At 39.5% G+C, this 27316-nt stretch overlaps 1 protein-coding gene across 7 annotated transcripts in view; it reads right to left on the bottom strand.

Moving 5' to 3' along the window:
• PCDH11X (protocadherin 11 X-linked) overlaps nucleotides 1-27316 on the bottom strand; it is a 401505-nt gene that overhangs the window by 210546 nt on the left and 163643 nt on the right. For 5 of the 7 annotated variants that reach the window (XR_014852301.1, XM_085060708.1, XM_085060709.1 and 2 more), the window contains one exon: nucleotides 5727-5798. Coding sequence is in view for 6 of the 7 variants with exons in the window: in XM_085060708.1 (XP_084916834.1) it covers nucleotides 5727-5798 (72 nt within the window). In the remaining variant the exon portion in view is untranslated. Of the gene's footprint in view, nucleotides 1-3576; nucleotides 4263-5726; nucleotides 5799-27316 lie in introns of those variants that run through there. The other 2 variants (XM_085060711.1, XM_085060710.1) reach the window with 2 other exon arrangements.

The raw sequence follows: 27316 nt of genomic DNA, 5'->3' as shown, positions 1-27316 counted from the left end.
TTACCAAGTCTTTCGTGTTAGCACTCAGGATTACAATTGAAGTTCCATTAAATAAGAAATATATTCAAGGAATATTTGAATTTACTAAGCCACCATATAAAATGGGAATAATTTGAGCACACAGATTCTAAATACTGAATATAACCTGGGTGTGAGTAGACTGTATAAATCTGTGGCTACTTTGTATTGAAGCTGAAGACACCAAACCAGAAATAAAGCTTTGTTTTCATTCTGACTTTCACTGGTTTTGAGTCCTAAAGGCTCAAGCTGTGACCTAAGCAAAGAGAGCACACCAGGACTCCTTCAACAATAACTCAGCACCTTGGAACTGTGGGAACAAAATATGCACAGAATCCTTATTGATTGCTTCTCTTCAAATATTTAACCACAGTCGCTAATATTTGTTCCTAATTTAAACCACTCTTTTTGTAAGTATAAAAAACCAACCAAACAACCTATTTTAATTTTGAATGTTTTTCAAACCAAGATCAAGCCACAAGCCATATTGCAGCATATCTCACTTGTCAATAAAATGGGTGTCTAAATAAGTATTTTAAAACTCATGCAGCACAAGTGGAGTGGCAAACATGGTTGGGTTCTGTTCATTATTGGCACTTTTTGCCTGTGAGCAGGAGGTGGATTCACTCCAACCCTGCCCAGCACAGCAGGTGAGGAGAACAAGGTGAATTTGCAGCTCACCTAATAAGACATCTCTGTCAGAGGGTGTTTGGAGATTTTCTCTCCAGAAGCACTCAGGGGAAAGCCTGGCTGCAGATGAGGGTTCAGAACCATGCAAGGAACAGAAAGTGCTGCTCATGGCTCTGCCTGCATCGCTGGGCACTTGGAGCCAACGAGAATTACGACTTGATTTACTTTACAAAAACTGATTAGTGGAACCCCCTGTGGATTTCTTAACTATACTGTGGAGGGATATAAGATTAGTGTAGCAATTCCCATCATCAAACGTATTTACTGCTAAAATATTGGATTAGTGATGTTGTTATCCACTGTTCCAAGATTATAAAGTGATTCTTTAAAATTGAGCAAAAAAAACCCCTACACTCTATCATTTGTAATTAGATTTGAGTCTGAGTGGTTTTGCTTCTCCAGAAAAAGTAATTTTGTTAGGAAAAAAATATATAAAAATAAAGACGGACTGCGCTCTGCACAAAATAAAGAGAAAATAAAAGCACAGATTCAGAGGAATCCTCTTCTGCTTTTGAGAGACAAAGGGTTGGATTTGGTCTGTATTTCACTGCTCCTGATGCTCAGTGATTTGGCCCCACCTTTACACCAGGTGGGAACACCACCTTGTTGGTGGGGGATGAGGCTTATTTTAAATTTCACACCCAAATTTAACACCCAGGAGTGTGCAAATCATTGTCCTGAGCCCCTCAGCCCTCCAGAGAACTTGGAGGAAAGGGTCATCACTGTCTCAGTTCCCACTGACAGCGTGAACTGTGAAGGAGGAAGAGCACGAGGAGAGGGGATAAATTAATGTGTTCATTAAAGTAATTATGCTACATTTGGGCCAGGAAGATTAATGCAGCTGTATCCTGGCTTTTTAGCCATTATCTTCAGTGACTAAAAGCACTTGGAGTCCTTACAATTAATAAACAAATAAAAAGCTACAGCACTAACACCACCTTCTCACATTTTATCCTGTTGAACACCTCTGGGAACCACTTCTGTGCAGTATTTCAGAGAGAGATATAACAGACAGGAATGTAGGAGTCACCAAAAAGAATGCAATACAATCAGAAATATTCTGCAACTGAAGAGTGGGAGTTTTGTTGTACCTGTCATGCTGGCAAAGCTCACTGTTTGCAGTTTAAACTTAGGCATTGTTCCTTTTCTTATTGTGGTAAATTCCTATTGTCTCTGTCTAGATTCATCTTCCTAGTAACGACAGGCAGAATTTTTAAGGCTGGAAAACCCTCTAGGATCTTTGTGCCCAAACATAACCCAGCAGTGCCATAGCCACCACTGAACCTGTCCAGGTGCCACATCCACACACCTCTGGACAGCTCCAGGGGTGGAGATTCCACACCTAATTCCAATGCTTTCAGGGAAGAAGTTTCTCCTGTCATCTAATTTAAACCTCCCCTGGCAAACCTTTAGGCCATTTCTTCTCTTCTCTCATTACCTGGGAGAAGAGAGCAACCCCACCTCACTAAGATCGAGAAGAAAACCATTTTTTCTGATTCAGTATCATGGTTATAAATATTATTTCATGTCCTTGCCACACGAAATTCAGCACCAGCAGCCTCCAAATTTTAAACAATCACAGATTACTTTGACTTGAAATTGTCCTGTTTATAATGGGCTGTAAATATAGAGGCTATAAATACATAATCTTCAACCACACTAGCTCCGAACAGCCTTGACAGGGTTTATCAGCTAAATGTTTAATCAGGCAAAGCAGCAAAAAACATAACCACAGGAATACATGGTATTTAGCATTTAAATAAAGCTTGTAAACCAATGACAAGTCTATTTGGGCAACTACTCCCACACATGTTCCTTATCTGCAAAGGTCTTGTCCCAAATTTATCGGAACGAGTCTCTCATACTTTATTTTCCAGGCACTAACATCAGTTCCCATTCACTGAGTTCACAGAAGATGCAGAAAACTACAAGTTAAAAGGCACAGCCATGAAAAAAGAATTCCCACATCATCAATGTCATATTGCTCTGTGAACTTACTAAGCCACAGCCAAAAACCCAACTGTAAACCCAAGAACAAAAACCCACCAACAGAAGAAGAAATGAGCTTGATGAAGCACTACAGCTCTTCATTTCTTGTCTAATTGCAGAGCTGCTTCAGAATTCCCAGCAACCTGGCTGCTTCCAAGATCAAGCAAAGGAGGGAAAGGAGAGCCAGGGCAGCACAATCCTCTCCCTGGGCACACAAACCCATTCCTTGCTCCCCAGATGTGCCCTCAGTGTGAAATCGCCCAGCTGCTAATAGACACCAACTCCTCACCTCCTGCCATCAGGGCACATGTGGTTCTTTCTGCCTCACTGCCCTCCTGGCTCTGCTCACACACTGCTCCTGGCTATTTCCCTCTCTCTCTGCTGCTAAAACATCCCACAGCAGCACTGAGCAGCCCTGAGTAGCCAAAGCACAGACAATGATTTTTTATTGTTGTTATTAAGTAGACAGAAGTAGCGAGTCTCTCCCTTGTGTGTGTTGTGGGGGATTCAAAAAACTTCCATGGAAATAACACCTTTTTGTGCAGAGGAATTGGCTTTGCTCATGGTTCATTCCAGCAGCTTTTAAATACATTTCTCCTCCTTTTAGAGCTGGGAACCATTTGCTTTATGAGCACCATTTGGATCATTTGCCTGTTGCTCATAAAATAGACAAAGCTTTTACCCATGCCATGAATTTTTACTCACTTTATACAAAATACCTAAGGAGGGATTTGCAGTGGCCAGAATTACATCCATGAAAGAATTAACAACTAATTTAATTTTCTGCTACAATAATGGTTCCAGCAGTTTTTGATTTTGTTGATTACATTTCTTCTCTCCAAGAAATAATAATAATAAAAACCCAACATATTAGTGCTAGCTTCTTTGTATGTATTTGTTTTAGAAAACGGACTTTTCTAAATCAAAAATAAACAGGAATGACAAAAATATTTTATGAATTTTAATCAATTGTGGTTATTAAGTAAAGCTGTGGCAAATGCAGCTTTCAGAAGCAATCAAACACAGTGATGGTCTGTATGCTCAGCAAGAACAATGATTCTCATCAGCACTGGGACAGTGCAAGAGAATATTTGTGTGACAGGACTGCTGGCAAGTCACACAAACCAGCGAGGGAAAGTGGCTGCAAAATCCACCTGTGGCAGCCACGTTATGCACCAGCACCCCACTACAGCACAGTCACAGCACCAAGCTGCTTCAGGAATTCCTGCCTCAACTCAGAAGCCAAAATCCTCTCTCCTGTGCCAAGAAGCAAAGGCAGCCCAGCTCCTGCAGAGCTGCAGGTGAGGAACAGGAGGAGCTCATCAATCAGCTGTGCCAGAACGGTGCAATGAGACATTTCCCAGCACAGGAAGGGTTAATGTCTGCTGTGCCCTGCAGGACTGCACAGAACCATCACTGACTGCAGACACTGATCCATCAGGGGTTAGGATGGAGGGTTTGGCCATGCAGGGCTGCAATGAACAGCACACACACCTCACCTGGGAGCTTTCATTGGGAAAGAGGGAAAACCCTGTGCTGTGGAGAGCAGCAGCTGAGGGACTTCCCTGCAACACAAATTGTGAGTTTTTGCAGATAGCCATCTCCCCTCTGCATGCACAAACACAACCACCACACTGCTGGGACTGCAGGAGGAGTTTATCAGCTGAGAGCTTTGTGTTTCCATCAGCTGTACTCATTGTCCCATGGCAGCTGAACAGCCAGCACTGCTCCTGATGCCTTCAGAACTTCTAGTCTTTTGCTCTTCATATATCTGTAACTTGGTGGAGTTCTGTGCTTCTTATAAAGTGCTAAAAACCTCTGTTCCCAGCACCTTTAGCCAAAACAACCTGTGTTCCCAATACCTTTAGCCAAAACAATCCCTCTGAATAGAAAATCCAAGGACACATTTGTTGCCTTGAAAATATGTAAAACACATAGGGCCTGAAAATATGTAAAAACAGTGAAATGAGGAGAGGAGGGCTGGGGTGTTAAAATCATCACTGAGGTGTGATTGGAGAATTTGGGACCAACATGCTAACAGGACAGAACTTACAAAAGGTGAAGAGCTCCTGACCCACTGTCCATTTTGGGTATTTTCCCTCAAGGGAGACTTTGTTTGTCCAAATGTACATTGAATAAGTTTGTCCATTTTTTATACTCCTAATTTTTCTTGGGCTCTGTTTCAGGTAGCCTGCTCTAGGCACACTCCCAATAAAGTACAGTGCACTCACACTTGAACAGAAGTAGCAGAACAGAGGTGGGAGGGTTTTTTTCATTTTTTCTTCAAAATTCCTGCACTGTGTTTGCCACAAGCTTTGGGAGTAAAGAGGCCTCTAGAACAAACCTAACTTCCAGGATTTCATATTTCACTGCTTCTTTTGTTCCCCCACGTCACCTCTGAAGCCAAGGATTGCATGTGCAGCACAGTACACTGAGACAGAATAAACAGCAAAAATGGCTCTGAAATCCTGCATATAAAAAATTTATAATAAACAATTTGCTCAACTAAATACAAAGGCAAAAACATTCAAAACCACTCTGTATTAAGAAAAAAATTCATATTAATATCCACATTTCTTGATCCTGTTTTGCTTGATTAATTATTGCTTTATTTTTGGTTCAGTCCATATGAAACAAAACATTGATCTTGCAAACCTTCCTCTCAAAATAACAAACTTCCACCACTTCATTTCTACACCAGATGCTCACAGTTTATTGACACACCAATAAAACCACCAAAGTCGTTTTGTTTTTGTCAAGTTCTGCAGAATTTTTAAGCACATATGAAACACAAGCTAAAGGCAAGATAATGCTGGCATTTCTTCCTCAGAAAAGAATCTCAGACTTCAACTAAAAGGGCACCACCAATAGTCTGGGCAGCCAAAAAAAGTGAAAATAATAATTTTGACATGTGATAGAAGAACCACAGAGCAACCTGTTGCATCATTTCTTTGCAGATTATTCCCATGAATATTCACAGAAACCACCATTGCAGAAAACAAGGGATAAGAAAAGTTGTTCCAGCCTACCTGTGGCTGAGTCCAGGGCTCCAAGGTTGTTTCTTTCAAAGGAGTTTGTGGCCTTCCCACTTCTTTTGTGTGCTTTTAGGAGAGAAAAGTGTGTGTCAATTATGTGTTCACTCAGCATTCAGCATTATTTCCCCTTGAGGGAGTAAAACAGGTACAAAATCCATACAACAATGCATCAATGTATCCATAGAAATCACATAGATTAAAGTGGTCTTCAAAGAAGATGACTTCTGATCCTTCACACTTCCTTTTTTTACAATACCAAAGCACTCTGCAATTACTTGTTAATATCTGTAATTACCCTGATTCAATAATAAATGCACAAGATTTTTGGTCTCTGAGCACTGAATAGGATGTTAGCTCCTTTTAATTTTCTCCATATGTGTTTCCAGTGAGTTACATATTGCTGTAAAGGATACAATTCATATTTTCTTTCCCCCTAAATTTTTGTTCTGTCATAAAACAGAAACTGTGGCATTCACAAGGATGAAAAAAAAAAAAAAATCCTCTGCTGAATTACTTTTAAGTAGTATCAGGATTTTCCTCCTCCTGAAACACAACATCTCTGATGTTCATCTACCCTTTGAACACTGCCTTTGACAATATCTAATACAAATATTTTATCCAGTTCTCACATCAGAGGGATCTAAATGCCCATGGAGACTGCAAGGACTGACAAAGAGAAGGAGAGAGATGCCACTGGATTTTCTGCCATTTACAACAAACTGTGGCTGCTTAAAAAGATTTTTTTTTTTTTATTTTAATAATACAGAATTTGTGGGCACCTTCAGTTAGCACGGAACATTCACAGGGCTTCTTTCAAAAAACCACCTTATTAAATGGCAATTGTGTTTTGGCAGGTTGGATTCCTGTAATCATAGCTTACTGGCAATCATTTTTTAGCATTTTTTGTTATCTTATATTTTGGGGTAGCAATGGAACACGATTCATTCTTGAAATAGAACAATAAGTGCATTTCAAAAGGAAAAAGAAATAACCACAGATTTACTGAATGCTAAACAGAGTTAAAATGAATGCAGCTGGAAAGGGAAGGTTGTGTTTTTCATGTGTTCAAAAGCAAATGTATTCTACCTTATAATCTTGCTTTAATCATCAGCCATCAAAGGGACCTGAACACACAATGCAAATTATTAAACATATCAATTGTGGTGCTAAGATACCATAATAATTCCACATGGGACAGCCTGCCAGGAACTGACATGAAAAATCACACTCTTTCTTGAGAAATCATTTTTCTTGGACTTTCACACCAGTTTTTTATACAACATTTGTCCAGAGAGCAAAGAGAAAAATGAATAAACAAGTGTAGGATTAGATAAAGAGAACAGAGAAAAGTACATTTGGGTGAAACAACACCTAAAGTGTTTGAGTAACACTGGAAACCACATTCTAAATCTCACATATGGCTTAATGAAGACTCAAAGAACTTAATGCTGAATTTTCTTTAAGGAGAGAAAAGTATGTGTCAATTATATGTTCACTCAGAATTCAGCATTATTTTCCCTTGAGGGAATAAAACAGGTACAAAATCCATAAAATCAATGTATCCATATAAATCAAATAAAGAGGTTTTCAAAGAAGATGCCTTCTGATCCTTCCCACTTCCTTTTTTTTTGCAAAAAGAGGAATTTTTTTTTTTTTTAATTTTTTAAAAAAATATCGTGCAGTTACCTGGATGCCTTTATCCCCTCATTTGGCTTGGAGCAACTTCCCCCAGCCTTCTGGAGCTTCCCCAGCTGCTCTTTAGAAACAACAGACTGTGCCCAAAGCCTTTTGTTCAGGTTCCCTCCACTTCCCCAAGTCCACAGTTAAGTTTCACACACAGCATGAAATTGTGCTGCTAATGAGATAAATGTGGAATGATTTCAACCTGGATCTGCCATCATGGCTCCAGCAGTGCCATCAGAGCTCCTCAGCTTTTGGAGAAACACTGGTGGCAATTGGCTTGGGGAGTAAACGAGGTTCCTCCCATGGCTGATGAACCACCTGTCAGTATTTTGCTCTAAATCATTCCCTGACAGCCTGGATTGCAGCTGTGGCACAGGCACTGAGCAAGGCAAAAAACAAAAAATCCAAAAAAAACAAACAAAAAAATCCCCCCAAAAACAAATAAACAAACAAAAAACAAAAAAACCACAACAAAACAAACAAAACAAACAAACAAAAAAAAAAACCAAACAAGAAACTATATAAAATCTTGCTGGCTGTAAAGGTTTCCTTTACCTCCCTTTTGTCCAGTGGGAAATGCAATAATTTCAACTGATCCCCAAGGCCAGGCAACCCTGTGTTCCCACATCAAGTCCAATTTTCAGGTATTTTCAATATGGAAAAAGTTTTATTTTGCTGAGCCATCATACAACCAGTCCCATCAGGCTTCCACCTGACCACCTAGAAATTACCCTGATCAATGCTGTTAGCAATCAATACAGTCCAGCATAATAACCAGGTAGCAAAAAGACTGTGCACCAAATATTTTGCTGATATTTGGAATTTTCTGTCTGGTTGTAACAGCAAAAGAAAGCTTTAATATTTAATCAAAGTAGTTATTAGACATTTTTTTTAGGGGGAAATGAAATTCATCATGAATATTTCCTGTTGTTTATTAGGAGCAATAAGTTAACAAACATATAATTACTCGTGACAACTTGACAGGTAATATCCAGGCTTCCAAAACCTACCAGAGAAAATGAACTGTAAAACAGATTTTAAAGGTAATGGAAGTCAGTGTTTTAAGTCAGATATCATTTTTGTCTTTAATGAAATATTGGATCTGGATGCTACAGAGTGGTCCTCATTCTGAAACATGAGGGGAGATCTTTGGTCCATCTCAGATAATTCAAACTGGTTAGTTTTTATTCTAACACTGAATACTGGATTTGTTCAGCTGGATAGATGTTACCTCCATTCCATCCTGCTTCTCTGTTGACAAGTTTTTGCTTTTCTTTAAAGCAAATCTGGACTTATTAGGGTTAAAAAGGAAAAAAAAAAAGTTACAACATGACTTTTTTGGTTTACCTATTCTGATTTCTGGAAAAGCTCTAGAATTATCTGTGCAGATACCACCACCAGTAATTCTAATGGTTATTGATCACTGTGAGAAGCAAAAGCAGACTGAAATTCCAAGATAATGCATTTTTCTCTGGTGCCTTAGGAAACTGCTAGGGCAGCATTAAAATTGTCTGACTCCAAGTGTCCCACTCCTGCACTTTACAGGAAAGGAAAAAAAAATACTCAATGGAACAATCTTTCCAGCTGAAAACTTATATGGCTTGAAGTGAAATTAAGGAAACAAACAGCAAAAGACATTTGGTAAATTGTCTTACCAGCTATGTTACATTATCATATTGTAGTTGGGATTGCAAATGTTTGTCTATTTGGGACAGCTTCTCTCTGCCAAAAAGCATCATTTTTAGACAGGAAGTGCAGTCTCTACATTTTTCTGTCCCAGATTTTAATCAGGAAATCATGTCTACTGATTTTACTGTCCAGGCAGAAAGTCTCTGCAGTGAGACAGAGGAATCCTGTAAGCCTGAGGAGGAGATTATCTCCATTAACAATGCCTCTTCCTTGCCTGTAAGGTGATTTCAGGTAATTGGATTCCTGCAGTCCTCTCCTTCAGCCTCCCCAGATCCTTCATGTGAAAGGTGAACAGAAGGGTCAGTTTTGAGGCAATACTTTAAAGTTTATGTAACAGAGTGCTAAACCAAATTATTCTGTTCTCAGTTTCCAAGCTGTCTGTATGGATATAAATATATGGGAAAGCCACAGGACAGCTGAAGTGAAGACGTTGTTAAGGATTCCTATGGGAAGGTTTTTGCTTTGTGTTCAAGAAAAAAAGGGCAGAAACACAAATAAATACACATGAAAACCCCTTTGTGGAGATATCAGTGAGGAAGCCACAAGTCCAGAGCCCTGATGTGTAATTTAGGAGCGATGGGAACAATCAGCTCTCACAGTAAACAGCAATCTGGAATCACCACTGACAACTTCAGTTTCAGGGTGTTTTTTAAGCCAAAAACTAGTTTTTTGGCTGCAACAACTGTGGCTCCATCTCTGGAAACACCAAAATGCCCTGTGATGTGGCTCTACATCCTCCCAGCAACTCCTTGGACTCAAAAGCCACAATTCAAGTCTCTAATGTTTTTTTACCTCCAAGCACCTCTTCAGAGATGCAGAAAATCCCTCAGTGCATATCCAGCATTGGGGCACGATTTCCAGAGGTGCAGCACACCCACAGCTGTTGCACTGTTCCTGCAGGTAAATCAGCCCTTGGCTTACAGATTTCCCTCTTTTGTTCCAATTTCTGACAAAGCTGGGGCAGGGCAGGCAGAGGGAAGGGATGAAGCAGGGTGTGGGGTGCAGCACACTAGGAATGCTCAGAGGTTTAACAAAGCCTGACATGAGATTTGCCAGATGGTTCTGTGCCGGATTGTAAAACTTTAAACTAATCTTCATTTAAGAGTTTTAAGGGCTGTATCCCTCTTCTAAAGCCTCTTGCTCTTTTGCCTGGTTGATTCTGGTAAATTATAGATCAGACTTTAGAAAACTGCTTCCATGAACAGCAGCTCCTTAAATCTCAGCTAAACTGAGCAAGAAGATTACATGTTATTATGATGTAGCACAGCAGGATTTTTGTACAGCAAACATAATGATGTAGAGAAGGATAAAACTATCATTCTGCACAAGGAGGTCATCCACAGAAGAACAATGCTCTTTATCCAGCAGGCAAATCCATCCCTACATGGTGAATCTTCACTGGGCAAATGCTTTTTCTTAGTGGTTCTGTAAGGAAACCCAACCATAAGCAAAAACCCAAATCTGCGTTTAAGGATTCAATGATCCAGCACTGTACCACAAAGGAGATGTCATTAGGGAGAAATTATTCTAAATACTACTAGAAAAAAGTAGCTATTTCAAGGGCAATTTTAGGGTAAATGCATCTTGTTGGTTTTATGCAAGGAGAAAGGATTTCCTGTGAATCCCAAGGGATATGTCAGATAGTGTATGCAGCATTAAAAATTAAAATGCTCATTAATCTTAAGCACACACACATATATATATACATATATATATATATATATACTTTTAATTGTAAATGTAATCCAGTTCACATGGAAAAGCACAAAGCAAAGTCTCTACACTCGTGTAGAAATTCTTTCCCCCTGCTATTTGTATTTGCCATCTTACAGTATCTTCCCAGCTGAAATTCCAGAGGAGAGAATTGCAGATTTCAGACACCACATGATGGCAAAGCTGAAGTGGGAACAACAGAGAATAAATCCAGGTGCTCACTAGCCAGCAGTAGCAAAACTGCAAAAAACCAAGAGACTGAGACCACCAACTCTGCAAGTTAATACAGAATTGGATACTAGAATTGTGGCCTATCAATCTTTGGAACAGCTGATGCAAATGCTGAAGTCTATTCAGCTCCGAGTCAGCAGCCTATTGAAATTGCTCTAATTTTCTTTTTCTGTACATCATTTTGAATGCAGGGTAGTAATGTCAAATGACCTCCTTCTTCTCTCTCTCTTCTGTTTTTTTTAATTGAAACATTATTTTCTGCACAGGAAAGCTTTTGACTGAAAAGCAATCAGGTGTGATATTCACAGCTCTGGTCTTTTCCAAATGCCATGCACAGGAATTATATGGATTTATCCTAAAGCTTCCTGTAAGAATAGCAGCATTTTGAAACACCTAAGAAAAATGCCTATGAAAATATGTTAGTGAAGACTGTTGTACAGCTGATTTTATTATGTTGAAATTACAACCAGATATTGTGTTATTTTCATATTTTATCTTGCACATCATCGCTAATACACTTTAGCAAGTTTCCCAGATTTCAATTATAATAAAGAAATTCTTAATCAATGCACAGTTAAATGCTTTCTGATAGAAAAAGAAAGGATTTCCCACAAATTCATATAATCCTAAAGGAGAAAAAATTACTCTAAGTTTCATAAACACAGAGCTTTTTTAGTTCACATATGTAAAAAACTTCGTGGTAATAGCTGATAAAATATGCTTGCACTACATGCTCTGACTTGAAAGTATTTACATATATAAACCTAATGTGACATTATATGCTAAGGTATTCTTGCATCAAGTGAAAGGGGAAAAAAAAAAAAAGAACATAATATCAAACAGCTTGTTTTACTTGCCTGAGCTCTACTTAGCTTTTAAAGAAGGAATATAAATGTACACAAATCCGTTTTGCGACTCGGATATAAAGCATCATGTTAAAAATGTAGTACATGGTAGCAAAACTACGAAATTTTATATGCCTGCATATTTTCTCCAGAGTTGTTAAAATTCACATTTTCTTGTTATATCCTGTCATAAAAATAGTTTCTCTTTCTGTAGGTTATTCAGGTAAAAACAGTGCAGCTCCTGCCTGGATCCACCTTGTCCAAAAGTGATTTTTTTTTCAGGTCTTGTCATCTTCTTTCTCTATGGCATGACTAAGTTATACTTTGCAGAAATCCAGCTTCTTATAAAGAACATTTGCAATTTAAATTGCTCTTTCTCTCCGAACATTAAGTCCGAATTGGATAAAGTTGTTAAAAGCTAAGGCTTTCTATTTTTTTCTTTTTTTTTTTTTTACTAATCAAGCAAACTAAAATTACATTATCAGAGTCAGCCAGGAGCAGAGAGAACCTGGTTGCTGGAGAAAGGCCTGAATGGGAATCTCACACCCCAATTACAGCCAGGGGAGAATGGCTGACCAACCTCGACACGTTAAGCTTTGAAGTGTGGCAGAACCAAGGAAAATGTGTCACCTTCAATTAGATTTTCCCTCAAAGTTGATAAATAGGCTTACTCATAAAGAGCAGCAAGACTAATCTGCAATTCTCCTGACATTAGAGACAACATGATCTATAGAAGCCTTGTTGGATCATCAGTTCTTTTCATTTGATGTCATCCTATTTATATTCTTATCCCCAGCTGTGACTATTCGTCTTACAAAGTATGTTTGATTTTTCTAGTACATATTGTAGCTCTTAGTAGATGAAGTAAAATAAAAAGTCAGACTGCTCTTCAGGTGGCAGGAGTGTGTCCAGAACAGGCACTCCTACCATAAATAATCCCTCCAGAGATAAAGAAATATATTTGGAAATGCTTTTATTTTTCCTTATCACGACTTTTGAGTGAATTATTCAGCCTTGATCCAAGTCACGGCACAGAATTCAGACTGGAGGCAAAGAATGCAGTTTGTGGAAGAGGGAGGAACAGGGAGGGCAGGTGGGAAGGGGAGGGCAGAGTGGCTCCAGCTGCTCTGAGGCACACCGTGCAAGGAAGATCCATCCCCACTGTGGCTAGCACAGGTCTTTGCCATGAGAATTTTTTCCTGTGTTCTATAAACAATGATAAAGTTTGGATGTTATTAAAAACAGTGTCTCGAGATGTGGACAGTTCAGGCCTGGCCAATCAGGCCTAGGGGGAGGTTTCTGACTGACCAATCTGAGTGACCTCTGAAAAATCTATATAAGTTGGAATCAAATAATAAAAGCTCTCTTTTTTATGCCACACTGAGAATCCGGGTCTTTTTCTCTGCTAGTGGCTCAACAGCAACACCCCCACTGCAGCCAAGAATGTCAGCACAGCCTGGGGAAAATACATGCGTTTTGATATTTTACATGTGGTTAGGATGGAGCCCAAAATCTCCATATTAACCTAGTAAAATCCATTAAAAGTTGCACTGCATTCTTGTTGACCACAACAAACTGGTGCCTGTCAGCTTCACTGCTGCTTCCTCCTTCCCCTGGACAGCTTTGCACATCAGCTTCCCAGCCACAAAAACAACACAAATATTCTCTTTTACTTGCTTTAATGGGAAAGATCTCTAATTACCTCACATCAGAGGTCTGCAAATAAACATATGAAAGCAAAACCGACAGAATGTGGTCCTCACTGGATTTCTGAACTGTTTACACTGAATTCTTGTCTTAGGTTAGGCACACATTCAGTGTAATAACATATGGCAGTGAAATCAGACATAGCAACTGCTTTTATTAAATTAAATACTTTTATTAACATGTGTTATTCTGTCCAGGTGCAACAGACTTGGAATAATTTTACTTATAAATGTTATGCAAGTCTTGTGTGATCTTCTCTAATACCTGTGATGTGTGTATTCCATAAAAACCCATTCTGTTATCTCTGGATTACTGCACTAAGTCTTCTGGTGTAAATTCTTCAGGAGTTGTTCTTAAGAAATGTGAAACTGTTTCACAATGTACATGATAGGGACCCTTAAACCTTATCAGATTCTGCTCTGTGTTGTTTATTATTCCACCTTCACCTCGTGAAGGGCTTGCTGAACTGAACGATCTGAACTTGCATCAGGTGACCTTTCTAGGTATAACAGTGGTTCAAGGTTCAATCAAGGAAAAAAAAAAAAGAAAAAGAAAGAAACAAAAAACAAAACAAACCCCAAAGCATCAAACCCCACAAAGTAACCCAAAATATTCTGGGTCTGTACTCTCTACTTTTACAGGTTATTTGATCTTTTAAATGCAAGCATAGCTTTATATTTTGTGGGAATTGAAACATAATCACTAAGAGAAATCAAAGAAAACACACAGAAACGACCTAAGTAAGGATTTGTCCCACAATCCTTGAAGAATTCTTGTCATTTCCATTACAACGTAAATAAAGCACCTTTATTACAAGAATGTAAAGATGTTATGATACATCTCCACATACATAAAAGCCTCAGCATTCAAAGGTAAAAATATAATTTTTTTCCTCTCTTTGCTCTTCCAGGCTTATCTCAAAGGGAGCAGTTGGAGAGCAAGGAGAGGCCGTGTAACACGTGTTGACTGAACCCAATGGAATTTTCCAGGCACTGACAGGCAGTGCAGCTAGGCTGGCAGTGCTCTGGAGCTGAGCACACACACTGCTGCTCAGCATTGCTCAAGTGGAGCTCCAAAAGCAAACATCATGAACTTTTCCTGTCCATCAAAACCCCTCTGCCCAAGTCTGGTGCAGCAGGGGTTGTTTGGCACAAATAGCCTCAGCAAGATGTCCATCGGGCAGCAGAGGAACCTGTGCTGACAGCAGCCAAAAACCATCAGCACACTCTGCTGCTTGAGCAAACAAAGGGCTGGGATAAAAAAAGGAAATGAGAAGAAGGAAAATGTCACTGCTTCTCAGTTAGTGGGTGCTGAGAGACACTGCTGATTAAGGTATTAACTGAAGAGCCCAAATAGACAAACCTTTTGAATCAGGGAATGAAAAGACATTTGTTCTCCTTTGTAGACAAGCACTGATTATACCAGGAAGATTTAACCGCTGTAAATATAAAAATCACAGCTGAAATAATTAATAAAAGTGGTAAATGACAGACAAAGGAAATGACATAAAAGAGTTCCCTCAAAACCACCTGCTTGTGATGCACAGCAGAATGAACGTGTCACACAGCTGATGGGAGACAAAAGACAGATCAACAGCCAGGGAGGAAGACTTCTGGGAAGCTGAAGATCAAATAAAAAATGCAAAACTATTTTCTGTTTTAAATATGTATGATGAACATCAACTCCCAGACAACAGACCTAATCCTGCACTGTCCTGAATCCTGAGTGAGGAATTTTACATCACCTTGCATCTCTCTTTCGTGGGAATTCTTAAGGAAAGATGTTACATCAGCGAATTTTTAGTCTCTTTTTAAACAATCCTTGCAAGGCCAAAAGCAACAAATAGAAGATAGAAAAGTTTCATGATGTATTATCTTCCTATTCCTAAGACATCAGTGAACCACACTAGAGATTCAATTCTGTTCCTCTCCTTGTACCCAACTCATCAAACAGATAAGTCCTTACCAGAAAAAATACCAATAATATAGAATTCATATTTCATAAATGCAGGAACTATGAAATTATATAATAATACCACATTATTAAAAAATTGAAAAAAAAATCAAAATAACAAAAAACGCTGCTGTGAAAGTAATTTTTCTACTTCCCTATTACAAATTTTTCTTACACTTACCTCTTACATTAAAGAAATTCTCCACTGTGGAGATATCACTGATGCTCACTTTAGGGAAACCAGTTTATTTCAGCAAAAATTAGTGTGGAAGAATCTTATCATAAAAAGCTAAAATGGCTATAAAGGAAATTACACAGATCAAATAAAGCCTTAAATAGTTATCTCCTTACAAAAGTTTAATATGGTATCTCAACCAGAAATCAGACCAGCTTGGAAAAACGGTAACATTTCCCTCCCGGAAACATTTAAATTTGATATTTTTTTTCCTATCCCTTACGTTCTCAGTCCTTACAACGCTATCTCTAGTTTATAAAACCACTTGAAGCAATCTTCTGCCAACAATTGGCTTCTTTAATTTACCTCTATCATAAATTCCCAACCACGAGAGCAGATTCTTTGCTGCTTTAGATCTGCATTTAATTCCACACTCCTTCCTTTCATTTCAGAAACATCCACCTTCATCTCCATCATTTTACTTTGGGGCATCATTTAACTCAGCCCTCCCTGGCCAAAGTCCTCTCAGACCCTCCCACCAACTTTGGGCTTCAGTAAATTGATTTGCTGTCTCCTCCAACTATCCTCCACAACAAATCAATCCTTTGACTCTTGCAACTTTTCTGAAGGCTCACACCTTGCCTGCGAGAGGAAAGTTGTAATCATCCTTTATTTGCATTTCTCCGTGGCAATGAAGGAAGATTGATTTAGCATTAGGCATTTGCCATCCCAGCTGGGGTCAGACAGAGCCAACTGACCCCTCAGTCCTCACTGCAGTCACTTCCCATCAGAGCTGGATGGTTGGAACATCACACACAGGAGTTCCCCAGATCCACAATCTCACACAGACCAACATCCACAATCTCACACAGACCAACATCCACAATCTCACATAGACCAACATCCACCACGGACAGGACTTCCTTAGGAAATGCCTTTCCACCCCACAGTTTGGTAATGCTTCTTTCATTTTGTTCCACTTGCCTCATTGTTAGAGTACAATAGGAAAAAGAATCATGAAAAGAAGAAAAAAACCCCAGTGTCTAGGTCTTGATCTCAACTGACTGATGACTAGAATTGGCCATGAGAAAATACAGTTAAAAAGCTCTACTTTTTAAGAGAGTCACTTCAGCACCTCAGCCGTCCAAACCATAATTAAGACTGAGCTGCTCACACTTCTCAGAGCAAGTCAGTAACTTCATATGAGGTGGTTTTGTACTTTGGAGAGATCAGTAAGTGAGAAAGATGGGAAGAAAATGAATACAGATACGGTAAACACATCTCTCCTGCAGAAATATTAGAACAAATGGTGTTGTTCATCTTAGGAGAAAATGAAAAGCAGAGGTTCTATTTACTGACACCCAGGTGGATTTGGAGGTGCAGTGAGATATACAGTGACTGCTCACAGCATTCTAGTTGAAGGAGTGGGGGCAACCAATTAAATTAGTATGTTGGTTTTTACAGGAATAATCTTGTGAGCTGTTGGGTGGAGTGCTGAGCACATCGGGGATTTCACAACATGGCATTGAAGAGCAACAATATTCAGAGCTATAATAATTAAGACAAAATAGACATGATCTCCAGAGTGCAGTGCAGAACCTTATTTCCCAGCACCTTTAAGCTATTCGAGGCTGTGGGAGTGAGATCTTTATAAGTGATAATTCCACCCTATGGCACTTCCAACACATTTTTCACAAACAACTCACATTTGCCCGTGTTAGTTCTCGTGTACTTTACAGTTTTAGCAACACAGCGTTCCTTGTTGCTGCAGATTTGCATTTGTCCACACGTTTGATGTGAGCTGGCAAAGCCTGGCTCCTCTCCAGGGCCAAGCAGCCCCAGCACAGCACAGGACCTCCTGCTGCCAGCAGAGCTGTGCCAAGATGCCACCGTGAGTGCTCCAGTGACTTAATTTCGGAGTCAGAGCTCTGGGGACATGACTGTCTGGGTGTGGGCAGGGCAGAGCTCAGCACTCCATGGTTCTCATCACAACCCAAACTGCTGCCATCGCATGGCCAAGGCACCAGCAGAACCTGGGCAGGCACTGAGTCATTCCACAGCTGCTACCCCAGTCAGCTACACGGCGTGGGAAACTGTTCCTGCAGTAATACAAGTAATTAAAGGATGAAATCATTAGGTGGGAGCAGGAGATGTGTTGTTCTGTACTTGCAGAGTGTGTGGTGATGGTCAGCTTTCAACCCCACACCTCAAATAAAGGAAATGAGTTTCTGACTCTCAGAGAAATCAACTATGAGTTACATGGAGAAAGCTCTAAGTTGCAATAGTTTTAACGTGGAGTTTAAAAAAAAAAAGTATTTCAGAGAATTTAAAAGAAAGACGAAATTAAAAGTGCTGGGGCATTAAGGTCAGCTCCCTAATGCACAGCACACATTCACCAGCGCAAAAAGCTTTTATGGTTTCCTGAGGCTCAGTGTGCTCTTTTCTGCTTTTAGATGTCAACAGGTCCATCCCAGCTGTGCCCTTGGCATTCCTAAATCACCCACTTCATTATCAGCCAGAGCTGTTCTTATGGATAAACCTGCAGGAGTTAACCACAAACACCCCATCCCTGGCACAGCACAGGCACCTGAGTCTGAAACCTGAGTTCCTGAGATGGGCACAGAGGGCAGGAGTGAGGAGATCACCTCACCGAGGCCAAGGAAACCTGTGCTGACCTTGGCCCTGTGAACCCAATGTTCAAAGGTACTGACAGGCTCTCCATCAGAAGTATTGACTGCTCTGTAACACAGGAAACAGCAGCAAAAAGACTCACCCTGGAGCTGCTGCTGGCTGCCCTCCCCAGCTGCTCCTCTCAGATCCAGGGAAAACCACAGTTCAGGTATTTATACTCTAACAGCCCCCCATCCCTGCTATGGGGGAGAAACCCACAATGACTACATGTTTTCAAGGTTCTTCCAAAGCTGAATTCTTTTCTCTCTCCTACAATGCAGGACTTTGTGAGAGAGCAGACTCAACTCGAGGTGATGGCCATTATTCTCATTTCCAGATGAGGTATCTTGAGCCCAGCAAATCCATGGCTGCATCATTCCTCCTCCTTGGATATCCTGGTTTCCCAGGCTGGGGGTTTGCTGGCATTCACAGCTTTACTTACAGACATGTATATGTTTAGGTTTCTTTCATGTAGAGGTGACAATTCAGCTGAAGTCACCAGCCCATGAAGAAAGGGTCACAAGTGAGAAAAAGTGTCTTCTGGCATCTGATTTTTAAACCCTTTTTATTAAGGCTTTGTTGGTGAGATTCCTGCCAATATAAACCACTGCTATAAAATCCCATACCTGTAAATATCCTTTTTTTCCTCCTTTTTGTCAGAAGCCCAGGAATACATTCCCATTTGTATGGAACTCACCCTGTGGTGTCTGGCAGCACGACAACCACATTTTACAGAAGCTGTCACCAAGAGACTTGCTCTGGCCAGGATAACCTTGCTCACCACCACCAGCTATGTGCAGCAATGTCCCACCAGCAGGAAATGGCTTTGTCTACACCCCGTGACAACTGTGCTCAGAAAGTAAGAACACTTCCAACTTCACTGAAATTCTTTGCAATTCCCTGGCCTGCTGTTGTGTTTGTGTTGGAATGAACCCAAACCCCTCAGCCCAGATCTACTTTCCCAAGGAGCTCTCAGAGCTCATCTTTTGTGCCCAATATCTTTATGAAGCACAAACCAACCCGAGATGTCTGTGCTGCTGTTTATTTAGATTGTGTTAGGTGGCACTGGGTGCCAGCACACCATAAAATGTTAATAATTATTAAAAGATTGTGGTTTATTTATTCTCCTACAGGGCTAATACAGACTGCATATCATTTTATGAGAATTTTATCGATCTTTATAGTTAGTTTTAGTATATTAATAAAAACACTGCTTATAATTAACATTTATCCCTCTTTTGTACTCATTATATATATATTTATATATATGTACCAACTGAGGTAAAAAAGAGTGAAGTATCTTTTAAAGCTAAATAAGAAAAGTAAAGGAATTTACTGAATTAAAGGAATTAAGTAAAGGAATTAAGCGCTGAAGTGCTTAACTGTAAAAAACCAATTCCATTTGTTTCAATTATGCAACTATTGTGAATTTTAACATCTCAAACTGCCTAGCTCTGATAGTTTCTGGGGAGGTTGGTTTTTTTGTTTTTCCTTGTTTTTCAATCAAGTAACCTTCTCCAGTGTCTCAAAAACTTTAAATGCCATAGGTACAACATAATTGCAGAACTACAAAGATGTCTTACATATGACACTAATAGCCCTTGTGGGTGTATCTTTCTTTTAAGAAAGAATGAAAACTTTGTTTTCTGGTTTTTTATCAGAAATGGCTTGTTGTGGGTTTCTTATTTCAAAAATACATTTAAGTACTTTTCTCACAGCTTTTCTTCTTCTTTTTGAAGCTGAAGAACTTCTTCAGCACTCCAGCTAAGAGACAGCAAGTAGAGCCTCTATTGAACTCCAATGATTAAATTACTAAACTAAACCTTCTCGCCGTAAGAGTTGAAGTTCAAATGTTTTATTTCATTTCTCCCACTCTCCCATCCTTTTATTTATCTATTACCAGCCCTTTGGATTACCACCATCAATAAAAATTGGTTTGTGCCATTAGGCAAGGGTCAGCATCCTGCAAAGAGTCTGCAGCTAATGCTATGGATTTGCAATTACAGCTGTGTAAAACACTTAACATCCGCATGGTAAAGCGATAACTCAGAGCCTCTGCTGAAGCAATTGCAGCACTGAATGCCTCTGCACACTCTGCTCCATGAGCAGGGCAGGATCCACTCACAGCTCCTCACCTGAGATGTCCCAGCCTGAGGGTGAACGTGACAATGACCTGAGCCACTCAGCAGGACACTGCTGGACACTTTACCTGCCCATGCTTGGGACATTCAGCAGTCCCAGGCACAGCTCCTCTCTCCTTCCCACAAGATCTCCTTCCCAGCAGCCTGGAGCTTCTCCCACACCTCTGCCTCCCTGCAGTCCCTTTCTGGCCACAGGGCAGCAGATCAGTGCCAGGTTCCACCCTGCTCCTGTACAGCCCTTCAAACCACTGAGGAGGAGGATTCACACCCCAGCTGAATGATAAAGCAACCAGCTCCTGGATTTTCAGATAAAGGAACAGTGAGAAACTGCCAAAACCCTCCAGTGAGAACAACACTATATAATTACCGAGCTGAGACAACATTTTTATTCTGAAGTTTTTCAAGACACCTGGAAACCTTCAGAAAGCACTTCTGGTGCCTGGCAGGAAGAACAGCTCCAGTAAATACAGTTTAGAAGCTGAAAGATAAAGATCTGGATTCCTCTTTTGTCTGAAAATATTTGTCTTATATCCTCTTCCCCCTCTCCCTGCTGATACCTCCAAAATATAAAGACTCCAGAGACTCAGACCTGTGGAAACCACAGATTAAGTTTGGTTTCCTTACAGCTCTGCTTTTATGTGAAATCTCTTTTTCCCCTCTTTGCTTTCTCTTTACATGCTTTAGCCACAGAGCTAATTCATCCTTACAGACAAATAATGCCCATTTTAATTTTCAGCACAAAGTGCTTTGTTTGGAAAAATTGCAGAAGGCTCAGATTAGGACAATATACACCCATGTGCATCACCATTTTAATTTAAACAGGCTGTTAAGTAGAATAAGGCAGCAATCTTTTCACTTCATTTCTCCCAACAGATGCTAATAAGAGAAAGATATGAGCATTTTAAACTTGAGAGGTCAACAGGTTCTCTAAAGGTGAAGTAGAGATATTTCTATTACTGTTTTTCTTCAAGTAGCACTGTGGGAAAAGGCAAGTGCTGCCTTGCAGATGATGTATATATCACATTATGCCTGTTACCACAAGCATTAGCCCCACTCTGAGTCCTGTTATTTCTTGAAAGAAAACAGTCATCTCCAATCTCTCAGTGAGTGCTGTGAAGGGTATTTCATCTGAGCTTTACTTACATATCCACCGTCCTGAATGGAATGCTCAGCCAGAGTGAAAAGATGGCATCTGAAATATTAACTGTCCAGCCCTAGAACAGGTAACTTCTGTCTATCTAACCACTGATTTATTTATTTCTTTGATCTGCCTTGGATTTTTGTTTTTTTGGGTTGGTTTTGGGGTGGTTTTTTTCTTGGGTTTTTTTTTCTTTGTAAGATTAAATATGCTTAGCAATATTTTATAGCTCTTTCAAATGCAACTAAGTAATTAATTCTTCAAAGCACAAAGACTATGGAGATATCGACAAATCAAACAATTCTCACCCTACACAAGCATTATTATCCTCTGTGTGTGCTTTTGTTTGTGAAAAAAAAGAAAAAACAAAAGATTAAGTGCATTTTTCAAGGTGGCAGGATGAGAAATTCATGGAAACAGACTTAACATCTCCCAACACCAAAACATTTAATCTAGCACACCAGCAGTGTTCTAGTTTCAAGAAATCCTGACCCTCCTGCACAATACCAGGTGCATGTTGTATTTCAGACATCAACACCTCAACAAGAGTTGATTCAACTCTCCTCAGCAGACAAAGATATTGCAGTGCAGCAGTAAGGTGCAACCATGCTGTTCATGGCCAGGAATTATTTCATTCAGCCAGGAATCTGCATTTCCAGGGCAGACGCTTTAAAATTTTTGTCTTTGATTGAATTCCTGACAAGACATATCTGAAAATACTCACAGTAATAAGGCAAATTCAGACTATAGAAAGTCACAGTCACAACTGTGCCATGAATTTTTTATGCCAGTTCTAGATACAACACAGACTACAGCAAATGTTAAATGCTTATGCTATAGCTCCAGTTCTGTTCCTCTAATGTGTGTCACAAGTTTGCAAATTGCTCATTCAATAGCAAACACACCTATTTAGCAATAGCAATTCTATTCATTTGACATAGCATTATGCAGCCTAGTAAAGAGTATCCAAAGATTTCATCAAAGTGGGAAGAAGTCAGACAAAAACTTCCTCCACCCAAAGTACAAAGCATGAACTGAAGTAGAAAGAAAGAAAAAAAAAAGGGATGGAGCTGAGGAAATGTCATGAGTTACTCATCTTGGAAGTATCAATCCAATCAGAAAAAATAAGTTAAAATGTCTTCAGAAAAAAAGTTCACTCTAAATTAAAAATTTACAAAGTCTCTGATATATTTATGAAGAGATATTTAAACCTAGAAGAGTATTTTCCACTCTGTTGAAGACCTCTTGCAAAGCATACACAGTTTCATAATGGTCAACTTCTATTCTTAAAATGTTTTTTAACAGTAAGTTACCAAAATTTCCAAGACTTCCACAGTTTTCATGCACATTTGCTTTTCTTTTCATTTTTGATTCCTCAACAGGAGACCTCCTGAATTACCAATCCCATAATAATTTGTCATGGCAGCACAAAAAGGGTTTTTCAGGTGTCTACAGCAAGACAGCTGCTTCTTTTGCTAGGAATCAACAAGTGCAAGAGCAATACTCCATCAGTGCCTCCTTCCACACTGCTGTGGTTGTTTTGGAAGGTGCTCCTCCTCTAGAGGAGCAGATGACTCCTTTGTCTTGTGACTCTTTACATGGATTTTACACCAGGCAGAGCTCTGAGCCTCCAACTGAGCCTGAAAGTTAATGCTCCTGTAAATCACCAACTGCCAAAGCCAGCTACACCATTTACCTTGGGACTCTTTGAAAATCATCACCAAGGTGTTTACCAACCTCTATTTCTTTATAGGATTTTCCTAGTTATTTGTTGGTATGTAGTTTGGGGTTTTTTCGTTTTTTGGTTCAGGTTTGTTTGACTTTTTTTAAATCACTCTTCCCTAAAGTTCCTTAAAAAAATATTAAAAAAAAAAAAAAAAAGGCACAGAATGGTATTCCACATTCTACCATGGGAATAACTGCCTGGAATTCAATGAATTCAACAAACATGAGAGGAGGGAAGCACTGAGCCAACCCAGCAGCTCAAGACAGACATTGCTCAACACCCGTAGTGAAAAACTGAACAGCTCATCCCCATCTCTGAGATTGCTGAGCTTCACTGAGCATGGTGTTTCAAATTAATGGCTGGAAGAGACAGTTTACACCACAGAACCAGCAGAGAGAAGTCTCAAATCCCAAGCAGAGCCTGGATCTGTGCAATGGTCTGCAGGACACTGGGATGGTTGGTGACCAATGCAAGTGGTTTTGCTCTGGACCTTTCAGAGTTTGTTTAGCCTCAGTTTGCTCCCATTGCTCTTCACTGAAGCACAGAAGGTTCAGTGCAATCCCTCATTTCATTTAACCTGAAAACAAACCCAGTTTGATATCCCAAACCATTTCACAAAATGCAGTGGGGCACAGGAACTGGAGAACACTTGATCTGAACTAAAATGCAAATTCCCCTTCCTGCATCCTACTGGCAAATTCAGGATTCCTTTCCAAGTACTCAATAAGGCCATGCAAAATTGTCAAGAGACAGCTTGTTTTGTCCTGTCCAATATCTTCCAACTTAAAGCCAACAGTTTTTGCAATTTAAGATCCGTTAAAATCATTTGATTGCTGTTTAGTAATTAGTGGTGTTAGTTAAGCAATCCCAGAGAGAGAACAAGGAGACAAAGTAGTCTCAGGTTGGGTGCATTTGATAAACAGCATGTTGACAGGATGCCATTTAAGAAGAGACAGTGCCAGGACACCACAGGGGGGAAAAACACTTGTAGGTAGTTGAAGGAAAAAGAAAAATCTGCCTCACATCAATTTCAGTAGAAAAATAATTTTTTACTAAAATAAGGTCTTTGAATTAACCACTTAGCTGTCTTCTTTAAATTAGTGAAAGGCCCCTATGGCATTACAAAGCCCTTCAGCAATGAGTATTGGCATTGTCACTTCATCCTCAGGCTTCTTGTGGCTCATATTTCCACCTAGATTGCAAGATTATTGTAGTGCTTTAGGCCAGCAAGGATTGGTAAAAACAACTCATAAATAATCCAGCGTAAAACTGAAATCAGAGTATTTGAGGGAAGGGAAGGTAGGAAAGAACTGGTTGGTAAGTGACAGGGAACTGATTACTTTAATGCTCATAATAATAAGAGCTGCCAACAGAATAAGGAATAGAGTCATCAGTTTACCAGCAGTGGTGACACTGCCTGTTGTCATTCAGCAAACTAATTGCCTCTTTTGTCAGGTAGGAATTCCTCTCAACAGAGATGTTAGAGGCAATGGGGCCTGGCCAGGAAGATGCTCTGATTCTTAAAGGCTTCTGCTGTTTACTAAAATTCCTTTGCAGGTTTGTTTGTCATTTATTTAGCTCTTCTTTTCCAGAGCAGGGGATGGAAATAAGAGAGAAAGCGTTACCAAGCAATTTGCCAGCCTGTATATAATAACCTAAAGCATGTATCCATTTCTTCTTCAGACAACACAAAGCATTTAATCATTTCTGAAAGACCTACTTATCAGGCTGAATTACTTTAAGCATCTTCCTATAAATCACAAGGAATTTTCTTTCTGTTTGTTTCCAGAAATGCAGCTTCTATTTCAATGAGTGGCAATCTCAGCAAACACATCCTTTCCCCTATACTTCTCTTTTTGCAACTCCTTCTTTATGAATAAAATTCTTGCTGAGCAATATTAGTCCAAAATAAGGTGATTAATAATTAACACATCACTTCCTTAATCCTTAACTTTAGCAGACATCTCAGTTCTGGGGAAAACTCCTTCTATCTCCACATTTTTTTGTTCCCCTCTTTGTAGCACAGGCTGAGACACTTTCTGCCGTCAGTCTGGAATGATCAAACTCAAGAAAATTATTCATATTGATCAGGATTTACTATTTTGAACTATCAGGCTGTACATCAAATAATCAGCCTGCAAAGGAGAATCAGATCAGACCTAAGAGTTTTGAACAACAAGAACCAAAGCATTTGTATCCAACAGAATTTCTAACATTAATTTGTGACTTAAAAAAAAAAAAAAAGTATAATTCAGGCTTTTTTTCCCTTTGAAAAGGGATTTATTTTTAAAATACAATTTTTAGGGTCTCTGTGTGGTAGCAACACATTCAGGTACTTACAAGAATTAATTTTAGGTTATTTGGGAGACATATTAATTTCTTTTCAGTGAAATATTCCCTACAGGATTTTATCACATGAACTTCATCCAGCTGCCACTTGTGAACACTTTCAAAATAAACTTTTTTTGCCTTGGTGCTGATAAGGTGCATCCTAAACATGACAACACACATGGGCTCCCTAGGGACATCACTGCTTTTTGGGCAAAAACACCCTCAGTTTTCAATAAATCACCCAGAAACTTCATCAGAATATTACAGAAGTTCCCAGGATTTCCCCAACAAATGAAACCCCAGCAGCAGCTCCAGGCACAAGGCAGTTCTGTTTGAGTTACCCTAAAGTCTCCTCAATCAGTGACTGAACTACAGAACAATCTATTAATGAGGATTTTGTTCCCAACCATCCATGCTGGGGTTTTAACATCTCCACTGTCACTTTCCACTCCACAGCACTTCCTCACTGAGCTCACTTTGCATTTGAAGCTATTTCCAAACACAGTTTGATCAGATGGCTTCCAATCAGGAAGAAAACAGAATTTGTCAGTGGACACAACATGCCCTAATTTAGGTACACAGTTAAATTAATGAGGATTTATTCCACTTTCTTGTTGCTGTGTTGGGATGGCTCTGATAATCTGAGATGTTTTCAATAGGAGAGCATTTGGAAATCACTTGCCTTTGAGAAGAATATTTTTAATGCATTCAAGCGACAATTCCTCTCCATTTTCACACACAGGATTTAGCAGTGATGTTATAAACGAGCAAAAAGAACCCAAAAACCAAAAAAACCCCACAATGAAACAAACAAACAAAAAAACCTCCACAAAAAACAGCAAAAAAAAAAACAACAAACAAACCAAAAAAAACAACTAAAAAAACCCCCAAAAGCCCAAAAACCAAAAAGCAAACAAAAAGACCCCAAACAAAACAGGAACAACAGCAAAATTATCAAAATGTCTAAAGTATTCTGGTCCTCTCTTCAGGCAGTGCATCTTTAGATTGATAAATAATTGCAAGATTGAAGAGAACTGTGATGGTTTTATCTCAGGCAAGAAAGCAATCTGAAACAAAACCTTACAGGGGGGAAAAAATAGAAGAGAAACCCAATAAAATCAAAACAGGGATTGTGTCTTTAGCTTTCTCTAGGATGACTGAGACATTTTGAGCATTCAAAGCATTCATGAAGTGTTCATGAAGCGGAACAGAAGCTACATAAGCAAACATAAATCTGCTATATCGTTTAACAACCTTAGGGGGAAAAAAATCAGTTGTTCTGCTTGAAACTGTTCAGGTACAATATTTGAAAAAGCCAAAGAGCAGTACAAACAAAAGTAAATAGGATTAGTTCCTTGTAGCCCTACTAAAATAGTAAAGATATATCATTGTACTCTTGTTGAAGTACTAAAGGAAAAATCTGTCCCTGTTCAGTTTGTTAAAATATGGTTTTTTGGGGGACATTTACCAGCTGTGCCTGTGGGATTGGATTTGTCCCTTTTCCCTAACCACCAAGCTCATGGGCAATGAAAAATCCCCTCAATAACCTGCAGAGCCCTCCCTGGTGGCTTCCTCATTTTTG

The sequence above is a fragment of the Lichenostomus cassidix genome, chromosome 4A, assembly GCF_008360975.1.
Source record: "Lichenostomus cassidix isolate B80296 chromosome 4A, HeHo_3.0, whole genome shotgun sequence".
Lineage (NCBI taxonomy): Eukaryota > Metazoa > Chordata > Aves > Passeriformes > Meliphagidae > Lichenostomus > Lichenostomus cassidix.
The sequence above is the reverse complement of the archived record's forward strand: the minus strand, read 5'-3'. Positions and strand labels throughout refer to the sequence as shown.